Source organism: Rattus rattus, chromosome 9 (assembly GCF_011064425.1).
Source record: "Rattus rattus isolate New Zealand chromosome 9, Rrattus_CSIRO_v1, whole genome shotgun sequence".
NCBI classification, from domain to species: domain Eukaryota; kingdom Metazoa; phylum Chordata; class Mammalia; order Rodentia; family Muridae; genus Rattus; species Rattus rattus.
In genome coordinates this window covers 71,516,147-71,535,046 of record NC_046162.1, presented here as the reverse complement: position 1 = coordinate 71,535,046, position 18,900 = coordinate 71,516,147, and the positions used below count along the sequence as shown (strand labels likewise).

The 18,900-nt window shown below is 43.8% G+C and overlaps 1 protein-coding gene across 4 annotated transcripts in view; it reads left to right on the top strand.

Annotated features, from left to right (window-relative positions):
* Window positions 1-18,900, top strand: part of Helz (helicase with zinc finger) — a 138,227-nt gene that overhangs the window by 45,209 nt on the left and 74,118 nt on the right. For all 4 annotated transcript variants that reach the window (XM_032913924.1, XM_032913925.1, XM_032913921.1 and 1 more), the window contains 7 exons: window positions 490-614; window positions 2,611-2,667; window positions 4,406-4,457; window positions 6,051-6,126; window positions 8,057-8,255; window positions 8,775-8,882; window positions 10,079-10,376. In XM_032913924.1, the coding sequence (XP_032769815.1) occupies window positions 490-614; window positions 2,611-2,667; window positions 4,406-4,457; window positions 6,051-6,126; window positions 8,057-8,255; window positions 8,775-8,882; window positions 10,079-10,376 (915 nt within the window). The remainder of the gene's footprint in view (window positions 1-489; window positions 615-2,610; window positions 2,668-4,405; window positions 4,458-6,050; window positions 6,127-8,056; window positions 8,256-8,774; window positions 8,883-10,078; window positions 10,377-18,900) is intronic.

Here is an 18,900-nt window from a genome sequence, read left to right as displayed (position 1 = left end):
CCCTACTAGAGCCTGTTTAAAAACATCAACTGCTTGTTTTCTTTCTGTTTAATTGACAATTATTTCACCCATGTGTGAGTGTGGTATTCCGAGGCATGCATATAGGGTGGAGTGATCCGGAGAGCTGGCCTGAAATACTTGTCTTTTCTCGGTGTGGGGTGTATTAAAGATCCTCTCTACTCTCTGTTCTGAAGTCCACAGTTGAGCTGATGTGGCTCTCCCGCGGGCCACAGGCCCTGATAAGTATTCACCCAGCTGCCCACTGGAGAGCGTTAGAGGCCGTCTTTCTAGGTTTTGATGCTGGCAGTTGTAGTAGGGTCCACCCATTCTTTGCCACTTCCTTCTTGTCCTTGCGGGCATGACTTAGGAAGTGCCTCCTGCTTTTTTCTTCTGTTTGGAGTTACTCTTTTAGCATGTACAAAGCTGCACTAAGGATGTCTTTCTATTGTAAGCAAGAAAATGGCTAACAGTGTGTTTCTTCCTTGGCAGTGCTGGGGGAAGGACTGGCCAAGGGAGAGAGCGCCTTCCGGGCAGTGCTGTGCTGCATGCAGCTGAAGGGGAAGCTCCAGCCTGTGTCCTCCATCCTTGCCCAGTCACTGTCAGGGGAGTCTCTGGTACGTGGATGAGCATGGGTTTGAATGCTTGCAAACGCTCAAGTTTGACTCCTCAGGAGAGTAGGAGCAAATGAGTGTATATTTAGTGTACTGTGTAGTTCTGTTGGATGTCAAAGTTCATGAAAATCCCAAGATTCTTGGTTTTTGGAGACAAGGTTTCTTTGTGTAGTCCCAACTGTCTTGGAACTCACTCTATAGACCAGGCTAGTTTTGAACTCATAGAAGTCCACTTGTCTCTGCCTCCCGAGAGTACTGGGATTAAAATCTCATGCCACTACTTCTTAAAAGGTATGATGAGCAGAGGCTGAAACATCTTTGGGTTTAAAAAAGGTTGGTATGTGTTTATTTCTTACAGGGTTCTTGTTGTTGGTCTTGTGTTTTTGAGACTAGATCTTAATATGTAGCCCAGGCTGGCCTCAAATTGAGAGTGATCCTGCTGCTCCAACCTTAAGAATGCTGATTGCATATGTGAGCCCCCACACCTGGCTTCTTAGTTTTTGGTTTTTGAGACTTGAACTCACAGTCCTCTTGCCACTTCTCACAGAATGTGCACTGAACCTAGCCAGCATTCATAACTTCAACTATTTACTTTATAACATGTCTAAATGTGCTTAAACTGAGTACCTCAAAATGTACCTGTGTTACTATATATTTACTTTGTGGAACTATCTAGTTGCATTTAGACTTGATAATTTTTTAAATACATACATTTTCTAGATTTTTTGCTATAATGAAGTGCTCCTTTTTTACAGCTTCATAGAATTGATAATTTGTAGGAATTTGGAAGAAGGAACTTTCCCACCAGTTGGTACCTGCTACAAGTTTCCTGGGATTTTCAGGCATCAAAATGAAAACAGAGAAAGAAGAGAGTATAGAGTTACCAGGCAGTGTAAATTCTCTGTCGATTACGAGTTAAGTCGGTGGGGATTTTGAAAACCAAGAGCATGGCTGGTGACAATAGAGAAATAATAGGAACGTATTTATTGTGTTATGAAGTGTAATATTACTGACTCACCGTGGGGTGAGTGGACTTGGCAGGAATTCCTGTGCACTAAACTACTTCGTAATTTGGTGATGCCTCCGATTTCACAAGACTACACGTGTGAGCACAGCAAAGCGATGCAGCCATGTCTAAATGGCTGTCCAGATGTAGTTGTGTATTCTTTCCTTCTTGTGAGGTGGGGTCTCATTTTAGTCTGTGGAGACCTGGACCTTGAGACAGACTTCTGCCTCTGCTTCTGAGCTGGGGTCACAGTCGCACGCCGCCTCCCTAGCCAGAGAAAAGTGCTTTCGGAGACGAAGTGTCTGTATATGTAGCCCAGGCTGGCCTCAGGCTTGGGTCCTCCCAGACTTTTCAAGTACAGCAGTTTTTCTTCGTAAGTTAGTTATTTTACTGTTTACCTGTTGGACTTTTAAATTTAAAATCAGTGAAAAGTAACTTGCTTTTAATTTTCAAATTTGAATATAAAGAATCAAAAAATGAACGGTCCATCTTTAGGCACTACCCCGATGCTCTGGTTCTCTGACTTGTGGATAACCACTGAGTTCCGCATTTCCCATATACAGACAACCCATTAGCACCTGTGGAGAGGGATGGATTTAGGTTTGTTTTTCTAATGTTTTGGCAACTATTTTATGGAACTTAAAAAAATACCTTTTGAGACAGGGTCTCATTTATGTAACTCTGAACTCACTTGTAGACCAGGGTGGCCTCAAACTCAGAGATCTTTCTGCCTCTGTTGTCCAAGTGCTGGGATTATGTTACACTGGTACATCAGGGAGTGCAGAATGTGAACTTAGCAGGAGCGACAAGTGAGTCTTTGTTCCTGTGAAGCCTTTCCCTTTCCCCAGCTGCATGCAGCTTCTTAGTGACAGAGTGGCAGTGTGGAGAAAGGGACAGGAGAGCTGTGGTGACCACAGATGAGCTGAGCTGAGCTGAGCTGTGAGAGCCAGACTGGCACACTGATAGTTTCCTGTCTTCACTTCACCCTTTCAGAATGGGATGGTAACGAAGGATTTGACAAGACTCAAGACACTTCTCGCAGAGACAGAGGTGAGTCCATTTCAGAGGTCTCTTTGGGCCCATCAAACCCAGTTGAGGTAGTGAGCATTCTGTGTGTGTTAGCATTTCGAACATTGTAGTGGTGTCAGCCAGTTTGCAAGGTGACAAGAGGACCTTCTGTGCAGTCGGGCTGGATCCCATCCTCAGAGCACGTTTTTCAGGTCTTCTCTGCGTCCCAGGTCTTTTGTTCTGTCTATAATTTTCTTCTTCTCCTCCTCCTCCTCCTCCTCCTCCTCCTCCTCCTCCTCCCTCCTCTTCCTCTTCTTCCTCCTCTTCTTCTTTTCCCCTCATCGTCTTCTTTCCCCTTCTCCTCTTCTTCCTCCCCTCTTCCTCCTCTTCTTCCTCTTCCTCCTCCCCCTCCTCTTCTTCCTCCTCATGTCTATATGTGTGTGCTTTGTGTGTACGTGTATTCATACATGTGTGGGCACCCTATGGATGTGTGGGCATGATTGTGTATGTGGAGGCCTCGGGTTGATCAGATATCTTCTTTTATTATTCTCTGTTAATTGAAGCAGGGTCTCTTGCCGAGCCTGGAGCATGTCAGTCCTGGCTGGTCAGCTAGCCAGGTGTCTCTGGGATCTCTCGCTCCTGCACCTGAGTGCTGCTGGGATTATAGGATGTCACTGTGCTTCCCTGCCGCTTTACATAGGTTCTGGGGTCTGAACTCTGGGCTCTGGGAGCCTTCACATTTGTATAGTGGGCCCTTTGTACACGGAGTCACATCTCTCCGACTCCCATTCCTTATTAGTTATTTATGGTCCCCAAAAATAAAAATAAATAAAAATAAGTGTTTGGGAAATTTTAATTTTTGATAATCCCATGCAGTTGCAAATCACAACCCTGAAAATTCAAACAAGATAATCTTTATTTTATTTTTTTCTTTTTCTTTTTTTCGGAGCTGGGGACCGAACCCAAGGACAAGATAATCTTTAAATCATCCATGTCTTTTTAAGCAACAGGGAAATCTGTGGCTTAAAGATTTTTATTTTTACTTTTTTTGAAAATGATAAGTCAACAGGGACAGAAGTGCCCTGGGGAAGCACTTGCAGGACATGTGGAAGGCAGGGCCAGCAGTGCATGTAAAAACGCACAACTCATCCAGACAGATAGAAGGGTTTTTATTTTGATTTTTTAGTTTATGTATTTATTTACGTACTTTGGGCCATTTATTTTTGAAGTTAAAATATAATATCATTTTCTCCTTTCCCTTTCCTCCTTGTTAACATAGGTGTCCTTCTAGTTCAGATATTATTTCTGTATTCATTTTGTGTAGACCTTGATCATGGAACTTAGGAGTGATCTTTTAGTGAATCTTTTTTGAAACCTACAGTGCTCGTAGCATAAGTATTTCATCCTGGTTTGTTTGTTTTGATATACTCATTATATTCAATTTGTTTTACCAACAACTGGGTTATCTTTTAAAAACATGCTCATGAGTACCCTCATAATGGCAGACACTTCTGTAGAAAGTGGTTTTGATCCAACTTCATTGCAAAGTTGAATTTGTCAGTCGTAAGGCAGAAAACAGAAAAGAACAAAAAATTGTTATTGAAAACTTCCCATAGACAGATTTTTCTTTATTATTTCTTAATATTTTGAATATTCATTTATTTTTATTTTACCTCCAGCCATCTTTTATTTTTTAATGTTGAAACTGCTCAAATTTAAACCAGCATCAGTCAGTTTCTTTTTTATTTTAATCTTATATCTCTTATTTGAAAAATTGCAGACAGCAACAAGTAATGCCCTCTCTGGCTGTCATGTGGAAGACTTAGATGAAGGTAAGCACTAAATATTGTTGTAACTGCAGGCAACTCTTCTTTTTTACTTGCATTTGTAATTTATATTTTAAATGTTATCCCATTTCCCTGTTTCTCCTCCAAATACCTGCTATATATCGCCCCCCCCCCCCCAGCTTCTGTGAGGGTACTCACATCTCTCATCCACCCACCCACTCCCACCTCCCTGCCCTGGCACTCCCCTACACTGGGGCAACGAGCCTTCACAGGACCAAGGGTCCCTTCTCCCATTGATGCCCAACAAGGCCATCCTCTGCTACATATGCGGCTGGAGCTATGGGTCCCTCCATGTGTACTCTTGGGATCGTGGTTTAGTCCCTGGGAGCTCTGGGAGGTCTGGTTGGTTGATATTGTTGTTCTTCCTATGGGGTTGCAAATACCTTCAGCTGCTACAGTCCTTTCTCTAACTCCTCCATTGGGGACCTGTTTTCAGTTCAGTGGTTGGCTGCAAGTATCCGTTCAGGCAACTCTTATTCCAGCCTTTGCTTCTTTTTTGAAGAATTGCTGGGAAGTGCATTCCCTCTAATTGGAAATGTAGGAAAGAATATAAATGTTTAGAAGTAGGTGTGAGAAAGCAGCTCTCTCTCTGGGACCTGTTCCTAAGATAACTGAGTGATAACGCCCGGTAACCTGTAGCTGAGGCTGGCCTTGAGCCCGAGGTGCTTGGATCGCAGGTGTGTACAGTGAGCCTGCGCCCCCAGCTGGCCCTGCCGTGCTCATTCCATGGTGGTGACTGTCATAGAGCACACACTGGCTTCTCAGGCTGCTGCTTCATCTTTGTAGTTGGGGTTAGAAGGAATATTTATTAAGGCTTAGTAATTTCCCTGTCGTGGCTGAAGCACAACTTTTTTTTTTTTTTTGGTTCTTTTTTTTCGGGGCTGGGGACCGAACCCAGGGCCTTGCGCTTCCTAGGTAAGCGCTCTACCACTGAGCTAAATCCCCAGCCCCACACAACTTTTAAGCTTAGCCTGGCAGAATATCTTTTTTTGTCTCCTGAGGAGAGGTGGGGGACATACTTGTGAAAATAGAAAATGGCTGCCTGCCCTTTCTCTCCTAGGCCTTATTTTGCTAGGCTTATTTGGACTTAATCTAAATGCATCAAGTCGTTTGAATTGAGAAATATACACACTTAGCTCCTATGTATGTGTAAGAGTTTGAGCTTCATTTCTCTGAGAAAGTGTTTAGGGGACGTGCCCCACACAGATCTTCAGGAGCTTCTCAGTCAGCGTCAGTGGTGGAGTCTGTGCACAAGACCTCCTTCCCGGACGGTCAGTTTTCATTCCGGAAGGAGTTCCTCATAGACACGCATCCATGCTTGAGAATGACACATACCAGCCTCTCTCCTGAGTTCTCCGAGCAGAGGCTGCCCTGGGAGGAAGCCCACCTCCTGCCAGATCAGATTCAGGCCACCGACCTGCTTTAGCTGTTGGGTGATGGCCTTTGCCAGCAGGGCCCTTTGCTGGGTCTTTTCCATATCGTCTGGATGATACGTGTGGAGCGGTGTGCCTTAGACATAAGGTATTGGAATGGTGTGGCAGCCTCACGTGATGTGATTATGTCTGCATTCCTCCCTAGCGTCTTGTAATGGTTGGCATTTCCGCCCACCGCCCAGGGGGATCACCAGCAGTGAGGAGTACACCTTGTGTAAAAGGTAATGTAAGGAATTGTTTTCAAACAAATTACATGGCTCTTTTGAAGGGATAGATAATTTTCCTTCACTTTTTGAAGGCAGTAATTTAAATTCAATGAAGATAACATGTGAAAAAAAGGATAATGTTCAAGGGAAATGGTTTGTTTCCTATTTGCAGTGGAAGCTACGGGTCAGCACTACACCCATGCAAACTGTGGTATCAAAATAGCGGTGTGTAGATGTAGCCTGTTAATACTTTGTTCAGAAGTTTTTATGCTGGCTGAATTTAATTGCGGCTCTTTTTAGTGCGGAATTTATTTAGATATGGTAAATTGGAGATGAAATTAGTTCCTATAAACTGAAAGAGCACAAAACCAGTCATATTCCACTATTTTAATAACTTTTCTTTAAAAAATGCTGTCATGTAATTCTTATAAATGGAATTTATAAGTACCTTGTATTTTGGGGTTGGGGATTTAGCTCAGTGGTAGAGCGCTTGCCTAGGAAGCGCAAGGCCCTCCCTGGGTTCGGTCCCCAGCTCCGAAAAAAAGAACCAAAAAAAAAAAAAAAAGTACCTTGTATTTTAAGCATTTTCAGAATTAATTATGTAATCATTATAAATAATTAATTAATTATTCCTAAAATGTAGACAGGAAACCAAAGTCTCATTTTAAAGATGAGCTCTTGAGTTCCTTCTGAGAGAGTGAGTGGCTGGTGGGGCTTTCCGTAGACTTTGCTGCCTGGAACTGCGTGGCATAGTGACCGGAGTCTGACACGTGCTCTGATGAGACACGGTCAGGACAGCCACTTGGTTCTGTAGTGGAACTAAGGAATGGAAATAGTAAACCCTGCAGGTCTCAGTGGCACCAAGTTATTGGAGAGAGAATGTGATCCTTTAGAAAACAAACCTGAGAATTAGAGTCTAGATGAGAATAGAACCCCTTTTTAAAGAGGAAAATAATTTTGTAGAATTTATTTTTGTGTGTATGAGTGTTTGCCTGCATGTGTCTGTGTACCGTGTGCGCCTGTTTCCCACAGACCCCCACAGACAGTGTTGGGTTCTCTCCTTGGACAGGAGTTATAGGCAGTTGTGAGCTGCCAATCCAGGCCTGTGAATTGAATCTGTGTCCTTTGAAAAAGCAGCCAGGGCTCTTAATGGATAAGGAATGAAATAATTTAGAAATAGAGAACAACGCATCCCTGTAATATGAAGATTGTATACAGATTGTATACACAACAGGCAAATACATTATTTTGCACATTTTTTGAAGCAAACAAGAATTTAATCAGCAGCATTGTTCTAGGTTCACGTGTTTCATGGTCACTTCAGAAGGGGTTATTAGCTCTGTGTCCTTGGCCGTCAATATTTCTGTATTTACCCCTTGAAAAGAACCGAGTAACTGATAAATGAATTTGTGACTCTAACTATAAAACTTTTATTCTAAATGTATTTGAAACTTAACATTAGCTAGTAGTTTCAGTGGAGTAATAGAGAAGAAGCATTCTGTTAGAAGGGAAAGGTAAAGGGGTCACAGTGGTGCAGTTCCGTGTACACAGAGTGTGTTCAGGCAGTTTGGGGAAGCAGATCATGGCTGTGAACAGCTAGCCCACTGGATGTCAGTGTTGCTTCAGGAAGATTCTGCACTGAAAGGAACTAACAGAGCACAAAGGAAGCATGTGTTCTCCTGGGAAGGGTCTCAAGATATTATTGTCCTTTAAGATCACCATGTTTCTAAGAACAGTCGGTGGATATAGGGTTGCAGATTGACACTTTGACTGTCATGAATGTTGGTCTGTCACCCTCTACTCCTGTCATTGAACTTGACAGTGATAAACCCTGCCTCTCAGAAGATGTTTGTCTTGTTACTGGGGAGGCAGAGGTTAAATGGTGGAAGTTATCTTTAACCTGTTGAATGAAGTATACGATAACGGTCTTTCCCATTCTGCCTAGGTTTTTAGAGCAAGGGATCTGTAGGTACGGTGCCCAGTGTACTTCAGCACATTCCCAGGAAGAACTAGCAGAATGGCAGAAGAGATATGCCTCGCGGCTGATAAAACTGAAGCAGCAGAGTGAGAACAAACAGCTCTCAGGCAGCTACATGGAGACCTTGATAGAAAAGTGGATGAGCTCACTGTCCCCTGAGAAAGTGGTACGTACAGATGACCTCTGACCTTGCTCCGAACAGGGTGCTGGCTCTGCTTCGCTCTCTCCTGTGCTGAAGCGCAGTGCATTTCTTTAATTGGCTAAGGGGGTTGGGGATTTAGCTCAGTGGTAGAGTGCTTGCCTAGGAAGTGCAAGGCCCTGGGTTCAGTCCCCAGCTGCGAAAAAAAAAGAATAGTTTAATTGGCTAAGGACGTGTGTAGTAACCAAAGCTGGCCCGTTTGTTAAGATGAACCTTTGCCTGGAGGTTTGCAGCTCCTACAGTAATGACCTTCCTTCAGGGAGGTTTTGGTTCTAAGTCTGTAGTTAATTTTCTCTCTGTCTTGTTTAACTGCATCACATGTCACTCTTGGAGGAATGACGGGAAGGGAGTGTGTGGCACCCCGGCACCCCGTGGTGAGCACGCTGTCTGTGCCGCTGTCTGTGCTCTCTCCAACACTTGCTGCTCTGCTGGGTTCTCACTGATGTTCCCACCTCAGGCCGTAACTGGAGTCTCTTTTGCTTTCAGCTTAGCGAATGCCTAGAGGGAGTCCAGGTGGAGCACAGCCCTGACCTGTCGGTCACCGTCAACACCAAAAAGTCCCACCAGACATGGACCTTTGCTCTGACCTGTAAGGTATGACGCGCGTGCTATTTAAAGAACACCAGCTTTGTTCTGTTTTTGAAGCCTATTGGACCTTGAAATGTGTACTGAGAGAGTGTTGAAGTGTTTCGTTCTGAGTGCATTTTATATAGGCTCTGCACTGTGTCAAAGTGGGTTTCTATATGTCACTCATTAAATAGACTTTTCTCCACTTTGAAGTAAGATCCATTTAGCTATGTAGGACACTTTCTTAATTACTTGGTGAAGAAGTTTGACAAATATTACCTTCTAAGCTTGGAACATAGGATGGGGTTCATGGCTTACAATAAACTATTTGATAATTTAATTATTTAATCTGGCAATTCTAAGATTTTTTCAAAAAAAGCCTATTTTTGTATTTCATTTGATGAAGTCAGAAATTCTGTAGTAGTGTGTCTTTATTCTGTCTTATTTGTTTATTTATTTATTTATTTATTTATTTATTTTTGGAGCTGGGGACCAAACCCAGGGCCCTGCGCTTGCTAGGCAAGCGCTCTGCCACTGAGCCAAATCCCCAACCCCTATTCTGTCTTATTTTTATTTTATGTTTCATGGACCTTGCCCATGCTAGGCACATGATCTCCCACTGAGCTGTATCCCGAGCCCTCTCTAGGGAGAGGGTTCTCAGTATGAGACATTTTCTGCACTGCTTCTCCTCCTAAACCACGAGGTGCAGTTTAAGATCGGAGTGGAGTTAACATTTCAGTGAGCATGTTTGGTGGAGAAGTTTTCTGTCCTTTTTGGTGGCATTTCTTCATGGGACCATCTACATCTTGAGATGGAGAGTCTAAGAACGTTTAGCTTCAGCCTTGAACCCTATCCCATGCTCGCAGGGGTAACTGTCCTCCTGCGAATGCTTCCTGCGTGAGGCTACATACTTAGAAGTTGACCTAAGGTGGCAGATTTTGCATAGGCAAAGGTGAATGTGCACAGAAGGTCCAGGGAGGCTGGTGACAGAGCAGACGAATACCATTTTAGAAACTTTGCTTTAACCATTCTGTTTTGTCTTTGTTTTTATTATTATTTTAACTTTTTTTTCTTAAATAGCTTGTGAGCATAGTTTGTTGTGAGCATAGTACCTTAGAAACATGGGGTGTAGCAGGCCCTCCTGGGAGTATTTTCATGGAAGAGTCCAGTTACAACTGAATTCTCACCCCTGTACTCAATGCATTATTTTAACTTCCTTGTAGCCTGCAAGAATGCTGTGTCGGGTAGCCTTGCTCTATGATGCTCATCGTCCTCATTTTAGTATCATTGCCATATCTGCCGGAGATAGTACTGCCCAGGTATCACAAGAAGTCCCCGAGAACTGTCAAGAATGGATAGGAGGAGAGATGGCCCAAAATGGATTAGATCATTACGTGTATAAAGTCGGGATAGCATTTAACACAGAAATATTTGGAACTTTTCGCCAAACCATAGTTTTCGACTTTGGATTGGAGCCAGTACTCATGCAAAGAGTAATGATTGACGCAGCTTCTACAGAAGGTAATATTCAGACTTTCCCTGGTACAATGTATTAGAAGGCAACATTAAAAGATATGTATTGACCCCTAAATATTCCACAGAGAGGTAGGGAATACAAAAGAAAAATTCCCATGTTAATTGACATGTTCACTGTGTAATGGCCACACAATGGGTCAGGTTGGCCTTGGTCTCCTCCATCAGTGGCTAGGTAAATCTCTCCTTGAGGCCACTTCACTTAACTTACATGAGTGGGTAATTAGGTTTGTTTTGATCTAGCAATTTCATGGTCAAGTAATATGATTTTAGCATAACTAAACCTTTCAGTATTTGACTAGAATGTCTTTCTATTGGTAATGGCCTATATACCTACAGTGTCTGTTTCTGTTTCCTTCTGAGTGTTCAGTTAGCTCTGCTGATGGTCATCCATTGTCTTTGAAGGAAAAGCCCTCAGTATCAGCCCTGAGTCAGTGTGTGCCTTTGCCACTGTTGAGGAGGGCAGGGCGTCTCCACAGGATGGGCGTGGTGCTTGGGAGTTTCCCTGGTTTCAGCACAGAGGCCCCGTGTGCTTGACACTGCAGCTAATTCGCCTTGTGTATTGCTACCCGTGTCTAAGTTCGATGCCTGCATCCAACAGAAAGGGCAGTTAGCCCACACTTCTGTGGCTCCAGAGGCATAATTTATTTAACAAATGGTTAAGGGTTTCGTTAATAACACTAGGTAGTGAGCTGTATGAAATTTGCTCCTGTGCTAACGGGAACTGATCGTAATGTGGAGGATACTTATCTTCAAGTACCATGTGACCCGTCCAGTAGACCCTGGAATAGTTTTCTCATGAGTAGACACTAGGATGTTAATGGTGGAATTGTTCTGCCTTTCTCTTTTTCCCCCCTTGTAAGTTGGGGTTAACATATGTTCGTTCATTCATTCATTATTTTTTTTACTGGGACAGGGTCTCACTAAGTGGCCCAGGCTGGCCTTGAATTTACAAGTCTCCTGCCTCAGCCTCCCCAGTGCTGGAATTACAAGTGTGTGTGACCATGCCTGCCCTTCACTTCGTTACATTTGTGCCAAGCTTTGCAGTTAGGTGGTGTCTTCTCCGTGTGCTAACATAACCTGGACTTCATTTTATCTCATTTTCTGCCTTGTTTGGTTCCATTTACGTTTTATTTGGTCGTATGTAATTTTGTCATTTTCTCAGTAGGAACAAAAAAATGTTAATCTCCATAGCCAAATAGACATGTCAGTAGATAAAGTAAAAGTAAAGCACAGAGTGTGGCAGGTCTTATGATGAAGGACTGGATGGTGAGTATTTCCCGTGCAGTGAGAACTCAACCCTGGGCAGTTCTTGGTGAGCAGCTGTGACCGCACACAGAGCTTCAGAGCTGCGCTGCCGTGAGTTAGGAGGAGGGTGAAGTCGTAGAAATAGAAGAGAACGAACCCCTGTCTGGCATCCAGATGGAGTTTGTTTCAGAAGTTTGTTTTCAGAGTAGTGGTTTATAATCCTGTTTTGTTTTCCCATAACAGTTTTGTAAGTGTTAAGGATCCACAGTAGCAGAAGTTAAAGGTCTGTAATAAAAAGTTAAGAGAGATGTTGTTAACAGATGATGAGCAAAAGAAATGAAGGTGACTTGGGTCTGATGGGAAGAGAAGGGATGCTTTGACCGCTGTAAGTGTACTTTGCTTCTGGAAGAAGAGTGGTGGTGATGTCACACCGAGCTGGCCGGGAATTCTGGTTTTCTACTGTTTCTGTGGCTTGGGTAGAGGTCTGAGCATCTGTGGCTTGATGGGGCAGCATTTAGAGAGTGGAACTCGTGTACCTTCCTTAGGCGAGCCTGAGGACCTGAGGAGGCCACAGTTAGCTACAGTGGGCACTCAGGAGACTTGTTTTCAGGCTGGCGATTGCTCAGCAGGTAAAGGCCCACGTAGACTGGGTGCGGGGCACACACGTGTCATAGGATACTTGTGGAGGGGAGTTGTCAGGAGCCAGTTTTCTTCTACCCTGGCTCCAGGGCTCAAACTCAGATTGCGAGGCTTGGTGGAAGTGCCCTTACCCACTGAGCCATCTTGCCAGCCCTGAGTCTAGCTTTGGTAATTTTATTATTTTTCATTATTGTTGTTATTGTTGTTGTTTTGTGTGTGTGTGTGTGTGTGTGTGTGTGTGCATGCGCACGTGCCAGCACACTCACATGCCATGGGTGTGATGGTGCTTTTCAGTGGAACTGAGTCACAGGCAACTCTGAGCTGTCCAGTGAGGTACGGGGCTGAGCCTTGGCTCTTTGGAAGATGGCCATTAACTGCCGTGTCATCTTTCCAACCTCCTCCTCCTCCTCTTCCTCCCCCCCTCCTCTTTTTTCTGAGACAAATTCTCCCCATGTAGCTCTGGCTGTGCTGTAACTCACAGAGGTCCTCCTGGCCCCGTTTCCTGAGTGCGGGTTTAAAGGTGCGCACCACTACACCTAGCTTTCGTATTCTGAAAACTGCTGTCATTGTGTAGGTGCTCCTCCTTTGTTCCAGGGTGTTTCCTGTAGAGCTGTATTTGTTTCCATATGATGTGAGCCCTAGCAGGGTTCTTGAGTCATGAAAGCAGGATGGCCATAACATACTCGTTCCCTCTCAGTGGCTTTTAACTTTGTTCAACATTATTTTTATTTTTTATTTTCATTTTTGTGTATGAGTCTTTTGCCCGCATGCCTGTCTGTCACATGCATGGTTGGTGCCCACAGAGGCCAGAGGAGGGTATTTGGATTGTCTAGGACTGGAATTACAATGGGTTATGAGCTGTCATGTGGGTGCTGGAAATTGACCCAAGTCCTCTGGAAGAGTAGTTAGTGCTTCTAGCTACTTTGTCTTCTTTACAGCCAAATATATATATATATATATATATATATATATATATATATATATATATATATATATTTTTTTTTTCCCCCTCAGTGTTTTTTTTTTTTTTTTACCGCTAGTGCAGAGTTCTTGTCAGCAAAGAATTTGAGGGCAGGAACTTGATGGAAGTTAAGCTGCTGGTCGCTGCTAGAAATGAAGTGGCAATGTTGTGTTTTCTCTCACGTCCTGAAATGCCTGTGTGGACAGCTCCAGAAACACAAGGCAAGATAATCACCGTGCTGAGTTGGTGGCAGGGTCACTGCCTGGCTCTTTTAACCTCACGCACAGCCTGTTCATCTTCAGGTTCAGGTCTGAGAATGTGGTTGGGAACTGAAGCAGGTCTGGGTTCTGTTTTGTGTTAGAAATATAAATTTCAATGTAACTTGATTTTTGCATGCAAAGAAATTTAGCGATGAAGAGAAACTGGAATTTGAGTGGGAAATGTCTTTATCTTTACTGCTTGCCTCTTCCACTTGAGTGTCAACTTATTGGTGTCTTCATTAGGGTTTATATTTCTGTGAAAACATAGCACGACAACATGGGGAGGAAAGGGTTAACTCACACCACAGCTTGGAGTCCATCTTCCAGGAAAATAGGGGCAGGAACTCAGGCTGGAAGATGACAGGAACTGACCGATAGGAAGACCGTGGGTGGAGGAACACTGCTCACGGCCTGCTCTCAGCTTTATTGTCTAAGGTCCCACAAAACAGTCCATGAGCTCTGAGCACTGAGGAACTTTTCCAGCCCAAAGTTCCAAAATCCTTCCACAATCCTCCACACATGGTCAAGTCTATCACAGCAATACCCCCCACTCCTAGACTAAATTCTCTGTGAGCTTGCTCTTGCTGTGTTAAACACCATGACCAAAAGCAACCTGGGGAGGGACAAATTTATTTCTCTTAAACTTCCAATCCACAGTTCATTTTTGAAGTCAGTCATGGCAGGAGCTCAAACGGGGCAGGAACGTGGAGCTGATTGAGAGGTCAGAGAGGAGTGCTTACTTACTGTCTTGGTCTCTATGGTTTGCACAGTCGGCTTTCTTATAGAAACCATGACTACCAGTCCAACTCAGGGCAGAGGGGTACCACCAGTGGGCCAGACCCTCCCACTCCAATCCCTAACTCAGAAAATGTACTACAGACTCACCTACAGGCCAAACCATGGAGGGAGGCATTTTCTCACTGAGAACCCCTCTTCCCAATGACTGTAGCAAGTTTTATACTTAAATTATGCTGGAAATGGCCGTGCTTCTTACATAAAGTTACACATTTGGCCCTGCTGGGCCATCTGTTAGCTCGATGTTCTTCAAGACACGGCACCTCATGTGGTGAGGATGCTGCCGCTCTCACCCTCCATCTCACTGTGCCTCAGCCCCCAAGGCTGCGGCCCTTCACACGGACTGAGGGTGCGATTCCCTGCACCAGGGCGACTCCGAGTCTCCTGGTTCACACGGACCTGAGACCTTCCCTCAGTATTTAGTTTTTGGTTGAACTAAAAACACAACTCCACAGATTCCCTCCCCCACACTGTCGTTGTTATCTGTAACGTCCAAAGCTTTTTTATGGGCCAAGAGGGAATTAGGAAATTTCTTTCCTCTAATAGCCATCTGGTGATCTTTAAACTGTTGAAGAAGTACGTGTGACTTCAACTGGGCTTTCCTTTTAAAATTCAGTCGTTTTCCTGGTTGGTGAGATACTGAGGTTCAGAAAAACACACTGTATATTAAACTGTCTTTGAGTAAACTTGAAGAGTTTCACTCAGAATGTGTGGGAAAAGGCACTGGTGAGGGAAAGAAGTTAGTGAGCTTTCCTGGTGTGCTATATACTCTGCCTCCACTGATGGAAAGTATGGAATTGTGTTTCGGATGTCTGGAGGCAGCATATTTAAAATTTGTTCTTAGATTTTAATCTGGAAGCATGATACTTTTTTTTTTTTTTTTTTTTGCACTGTGACTCTAGTGAGACATAACATCAACCCAAAAGTTAGTTCACCTTAGGAGGTATTGCCAGCTGCCCCAGTTGATGGCGGCAAATGAGGGACACATGTCCTCTATCCACATGACATCGTGTGGCCAGCAGAGCTGCAGGAAAGGGTTTAAGTTTGCATGAAGATCAGTGTAAGTGAATAAAAACACGAGGAGAAGCTGCTTGCTGTCTTTCCAGTGTGAGTCTGTTTATGTGTGTTTGTGGAGTACATTTGGTTTTGGTTTTAGTATTTATTAATTTGTACCTTGACAATTGCATAGTTTTTAAATTTAATTTTATTTTTTGAGACAGAGTCTCTATATAGCCCTGGATGGCCTCAAATTTACAGAGATCTGCCTGTTCTGCCTCTCAGATGCTGGGACTAAAGGTGTGTGTCATCACATCTGACATGCTTTTGTGTGCGTGTGTAATATGTTCCTCCCTCCCTCCCTCCCTCTCCCTCTCTGTCTCTCTCTGTCTTTCTGGGTGTGTGTGTATCTGTGTCTGTGTGTCTGTGTGTTTGTGTGTCTGTGTGTTTCAGCTTTCTATTCACCTCTTAAATGGAGAGAAAAGGGGCCAATGGTTGGCATAGCTGGGAGGACTCCCTGTGGCCTCTGGGTAGCAGTGTGGGAAAGGAACAGTGGTAGAATGGAGGCAAAGCGCTAATTGGGAAGTTACTGTACACTTGTGTTGATCTGTAATGTGAGCGGCCAAAACTGTAAAACGAGAGACCAGAACTTTGGTCTTGTAAGGAAGAGTGAGGCATCTGACTTTGAAATTAGGAAGCATTTTATCTCACTTTCAGATAATAGAGCTGCTTTTAATAAGTTGCATTTATTGAATGCCTCTGGGCCATCTCTGCTTTTGTTTCCTTGCACTGTCTTTTTGTTCAGTTTCCAGGCCCCATTAAAGATAGTGCTTAAATTGGATGCATTTCGTATTTCAGAGCAGAGCTTTGCTCTGGATGCTGTGTCCTCATGGATAGTAGCTTTGTGGCTGAAATGTGAGCAGGCTCTTGAGGTCTCGACACCACAGACGCTGAGGATACTGGCAAGTAGTTCCTGTGTCGGGTTAGCTGCTCTAGTTGAGCTGGTTACTTTTGTAAAAAGGCTCATCTTTATTATTTTAAAATTGCATGTACATTTGCCTGTCTGTATGTGAGTTTGTACAAGGGGAAATGGAGGTGTCCTCAGAGGACAGAGTTATTGTTCCCTGGAGCTGGAGTCACAGACAGTTCTGAGCTGCCATGCTGGGCACTGAACTCTGGTCTTCTGGAAGAGCAGCAAGCCCTATTAACCTCTGAGCCAGCTCAATAGCCCAGAGTTGGTTATGTTGAAGAGTGGCAGCCCTTCCATGGTATAGTTAAGTATATCCTGTTTGTTAGGTCTTTGGTTATGCTGTAGATCCAACACAGGCTCTCACCCGTGGTAGGCAAGTGCTGGACCACTGAGCTAAGCTATATCCACAACCTCTAGATAGTCTACTTCAACTTCTAGAGGATTTCTCTTCAGTGTATTCACAGCTTCTGCCTACCTGCCACATCTCATGGTACACGTTGTACAGGTTTGTAATTCCTCTCAGCCTTGCTTGGAGTTTATTGTTTCAAGGGTTAGTTAACACGCAGTGCCCATATGTCCTGTTAATAAGCACTATTTGCTAATAAGTGCTGTTGAGCTCTCCTAAGTGGTGCTGTGAATGCTGCCCCACGCTTGTTCAGTTTTCGTCTTTCCAGAGTGGTTATTTGAAGATGGTGTAGGCTGAGGGAACGTACATGCCATGGGTGAGCTGACTCAGCAGTCCTGCGCATGACCTTCCCTAAGTCTGGTCCTAGCAGCTCCTACAGCGGGAGGTGAGCACGTCTCTTCCGTGTCCCATGGGGGGACCTTACTTCTTTTCCATAAGTGTTTCTCAAGACCTTTCAGCACTATATTAGGTGGTGGGTCACTACACAGTTTAACAATTTTAACAGATGATTTTTTTTTTTTGAGGTAAGAGGACAGGATTAGGGTATGGTGGCTGACACTTCTCTGACTGAGGCAGGGGATGACTGCAAATTATAGCCATAGAGCTATAGAGGAAGACTCTCTCTCTCTAAAACATCCTCCCTATCTCCAAAAAAACCCCACCTTCAAAAACAAGAGAAGAGAAAAAAAAACTTTAGAGGAGTGAGAACAGAGGCAGAAGCTGACTCAGGTTCCAGTGAGAATTAGCTCTAGGAAGCCTCTCCTTAGGAGCCTCTGTCATTCACACACACTCTTTTGAGGCTGGCACACCTCAGCTGTTTTCAGGTCCTCTCTATGGCCACAGTTCCCTTCTCTTTCTAGTCATTAACAGAGTCCTGGTTACTGTGGCTCATAACCTGATTCCTGGGCTGAGGAGAACCATGAGTTCTGGGCTAGCCTGGGCTACATAGTGAGATTCTCCCTCTCCTCTCCCAAAAAGGAATTAAATAAAATGTAACATTGTTTGAAAACTTTGTGGTGTTACTTGCTCTAATAATTTCCTAAAACCAAATTATGAATTATGGCACTATCTACATAAAATGTCAAGACAGGCCTATACCTTGTCCCCAAAACTCTGAATACTTTTAGTCAGAAGTAGAGACGCTGAGTCTGTGTAGATTTTAACATAACAACAGTGGTGTTCTCAGGAGACCATTTTAGGTCTGTTATTGTCCCAGCACCTTAAGGAACACAGGAATAGTCAGTGACTTTTAAATGACATGAGAATGTGTTGCTTTAAATATAGTCTGAATTCACTTAAATAAAAATATAATGTGATTATGAATTGTAAGTTTCCCACTTTATAATAGACGTTTGACATACTTTTACATACTATTTTTTCTTTCTTAATACAGGGTCTTATTTTATAGCTCTGACTGGCCTGGATCCTGCTCCGTTTACCGGGCTGGCCTTGAACTCATAGAAGTTTGCCTGTCTCCTAAATATTGAGATTAAAAATGTGTGCCACCATGCCTAGTCCATTGTAATCCATTGAAGAACATTTCTTTACTTAAATCTGTCTGTCTGTGTCTGTCTGTCTGTCTGTCTGTCTCTCTCTCTCTCTCTCTCTCTGTGTGTGTGTGTGTGTGTGTGTGTGTGTGTGTGTGTGTGTGTGTGTGTGTGTGTGTGTGTGTATGTGTAGTACCTGTAATAACAGAAGAGGGTGTCTGGAGCTGGAGTTATAGGTGGCTATGAGCCATCCGTCATGGATTCTGGAAGCCATGGTTCTCTGAAAAGAGCAGCAAGTGTTCTTAATTGCTGAGCCGTCTCTCCAGCCCCCAGAGCAGTCTGAAGTGTGATTTTAGCGGTCAGTTCATCTTTATTGTTGTGATCCTTGTACTTATGCTGCTGTTTGAGGATAGCAACACTCATAGAAAAGTGCTTTCACAAGGATCACATATTAGAAATTAGGGCCTTTATATATTTTTACTAAGATAGTAGGATACTTTGCTACTGTGGTGAAATTTCTTTGTGAGTGACTGTGTGTGTTTATGTGCGTGTGTGGCATCTGGATGTTGCAGCATCAGAGCTTGGGGTGTAGTTCAGTGGTAGATATGTTGGGCTTTGGGTTTCATCTCCAGCACCACAAAATAATAAACAACCATGCCAGAGCACTAACTGAGTGAGAGGCTGCAGCCATGCCTGTTCTAATTCAGACACAGCTTAGTGTGACTTTCCCTGAGCCCTGTCTGAAGTAGG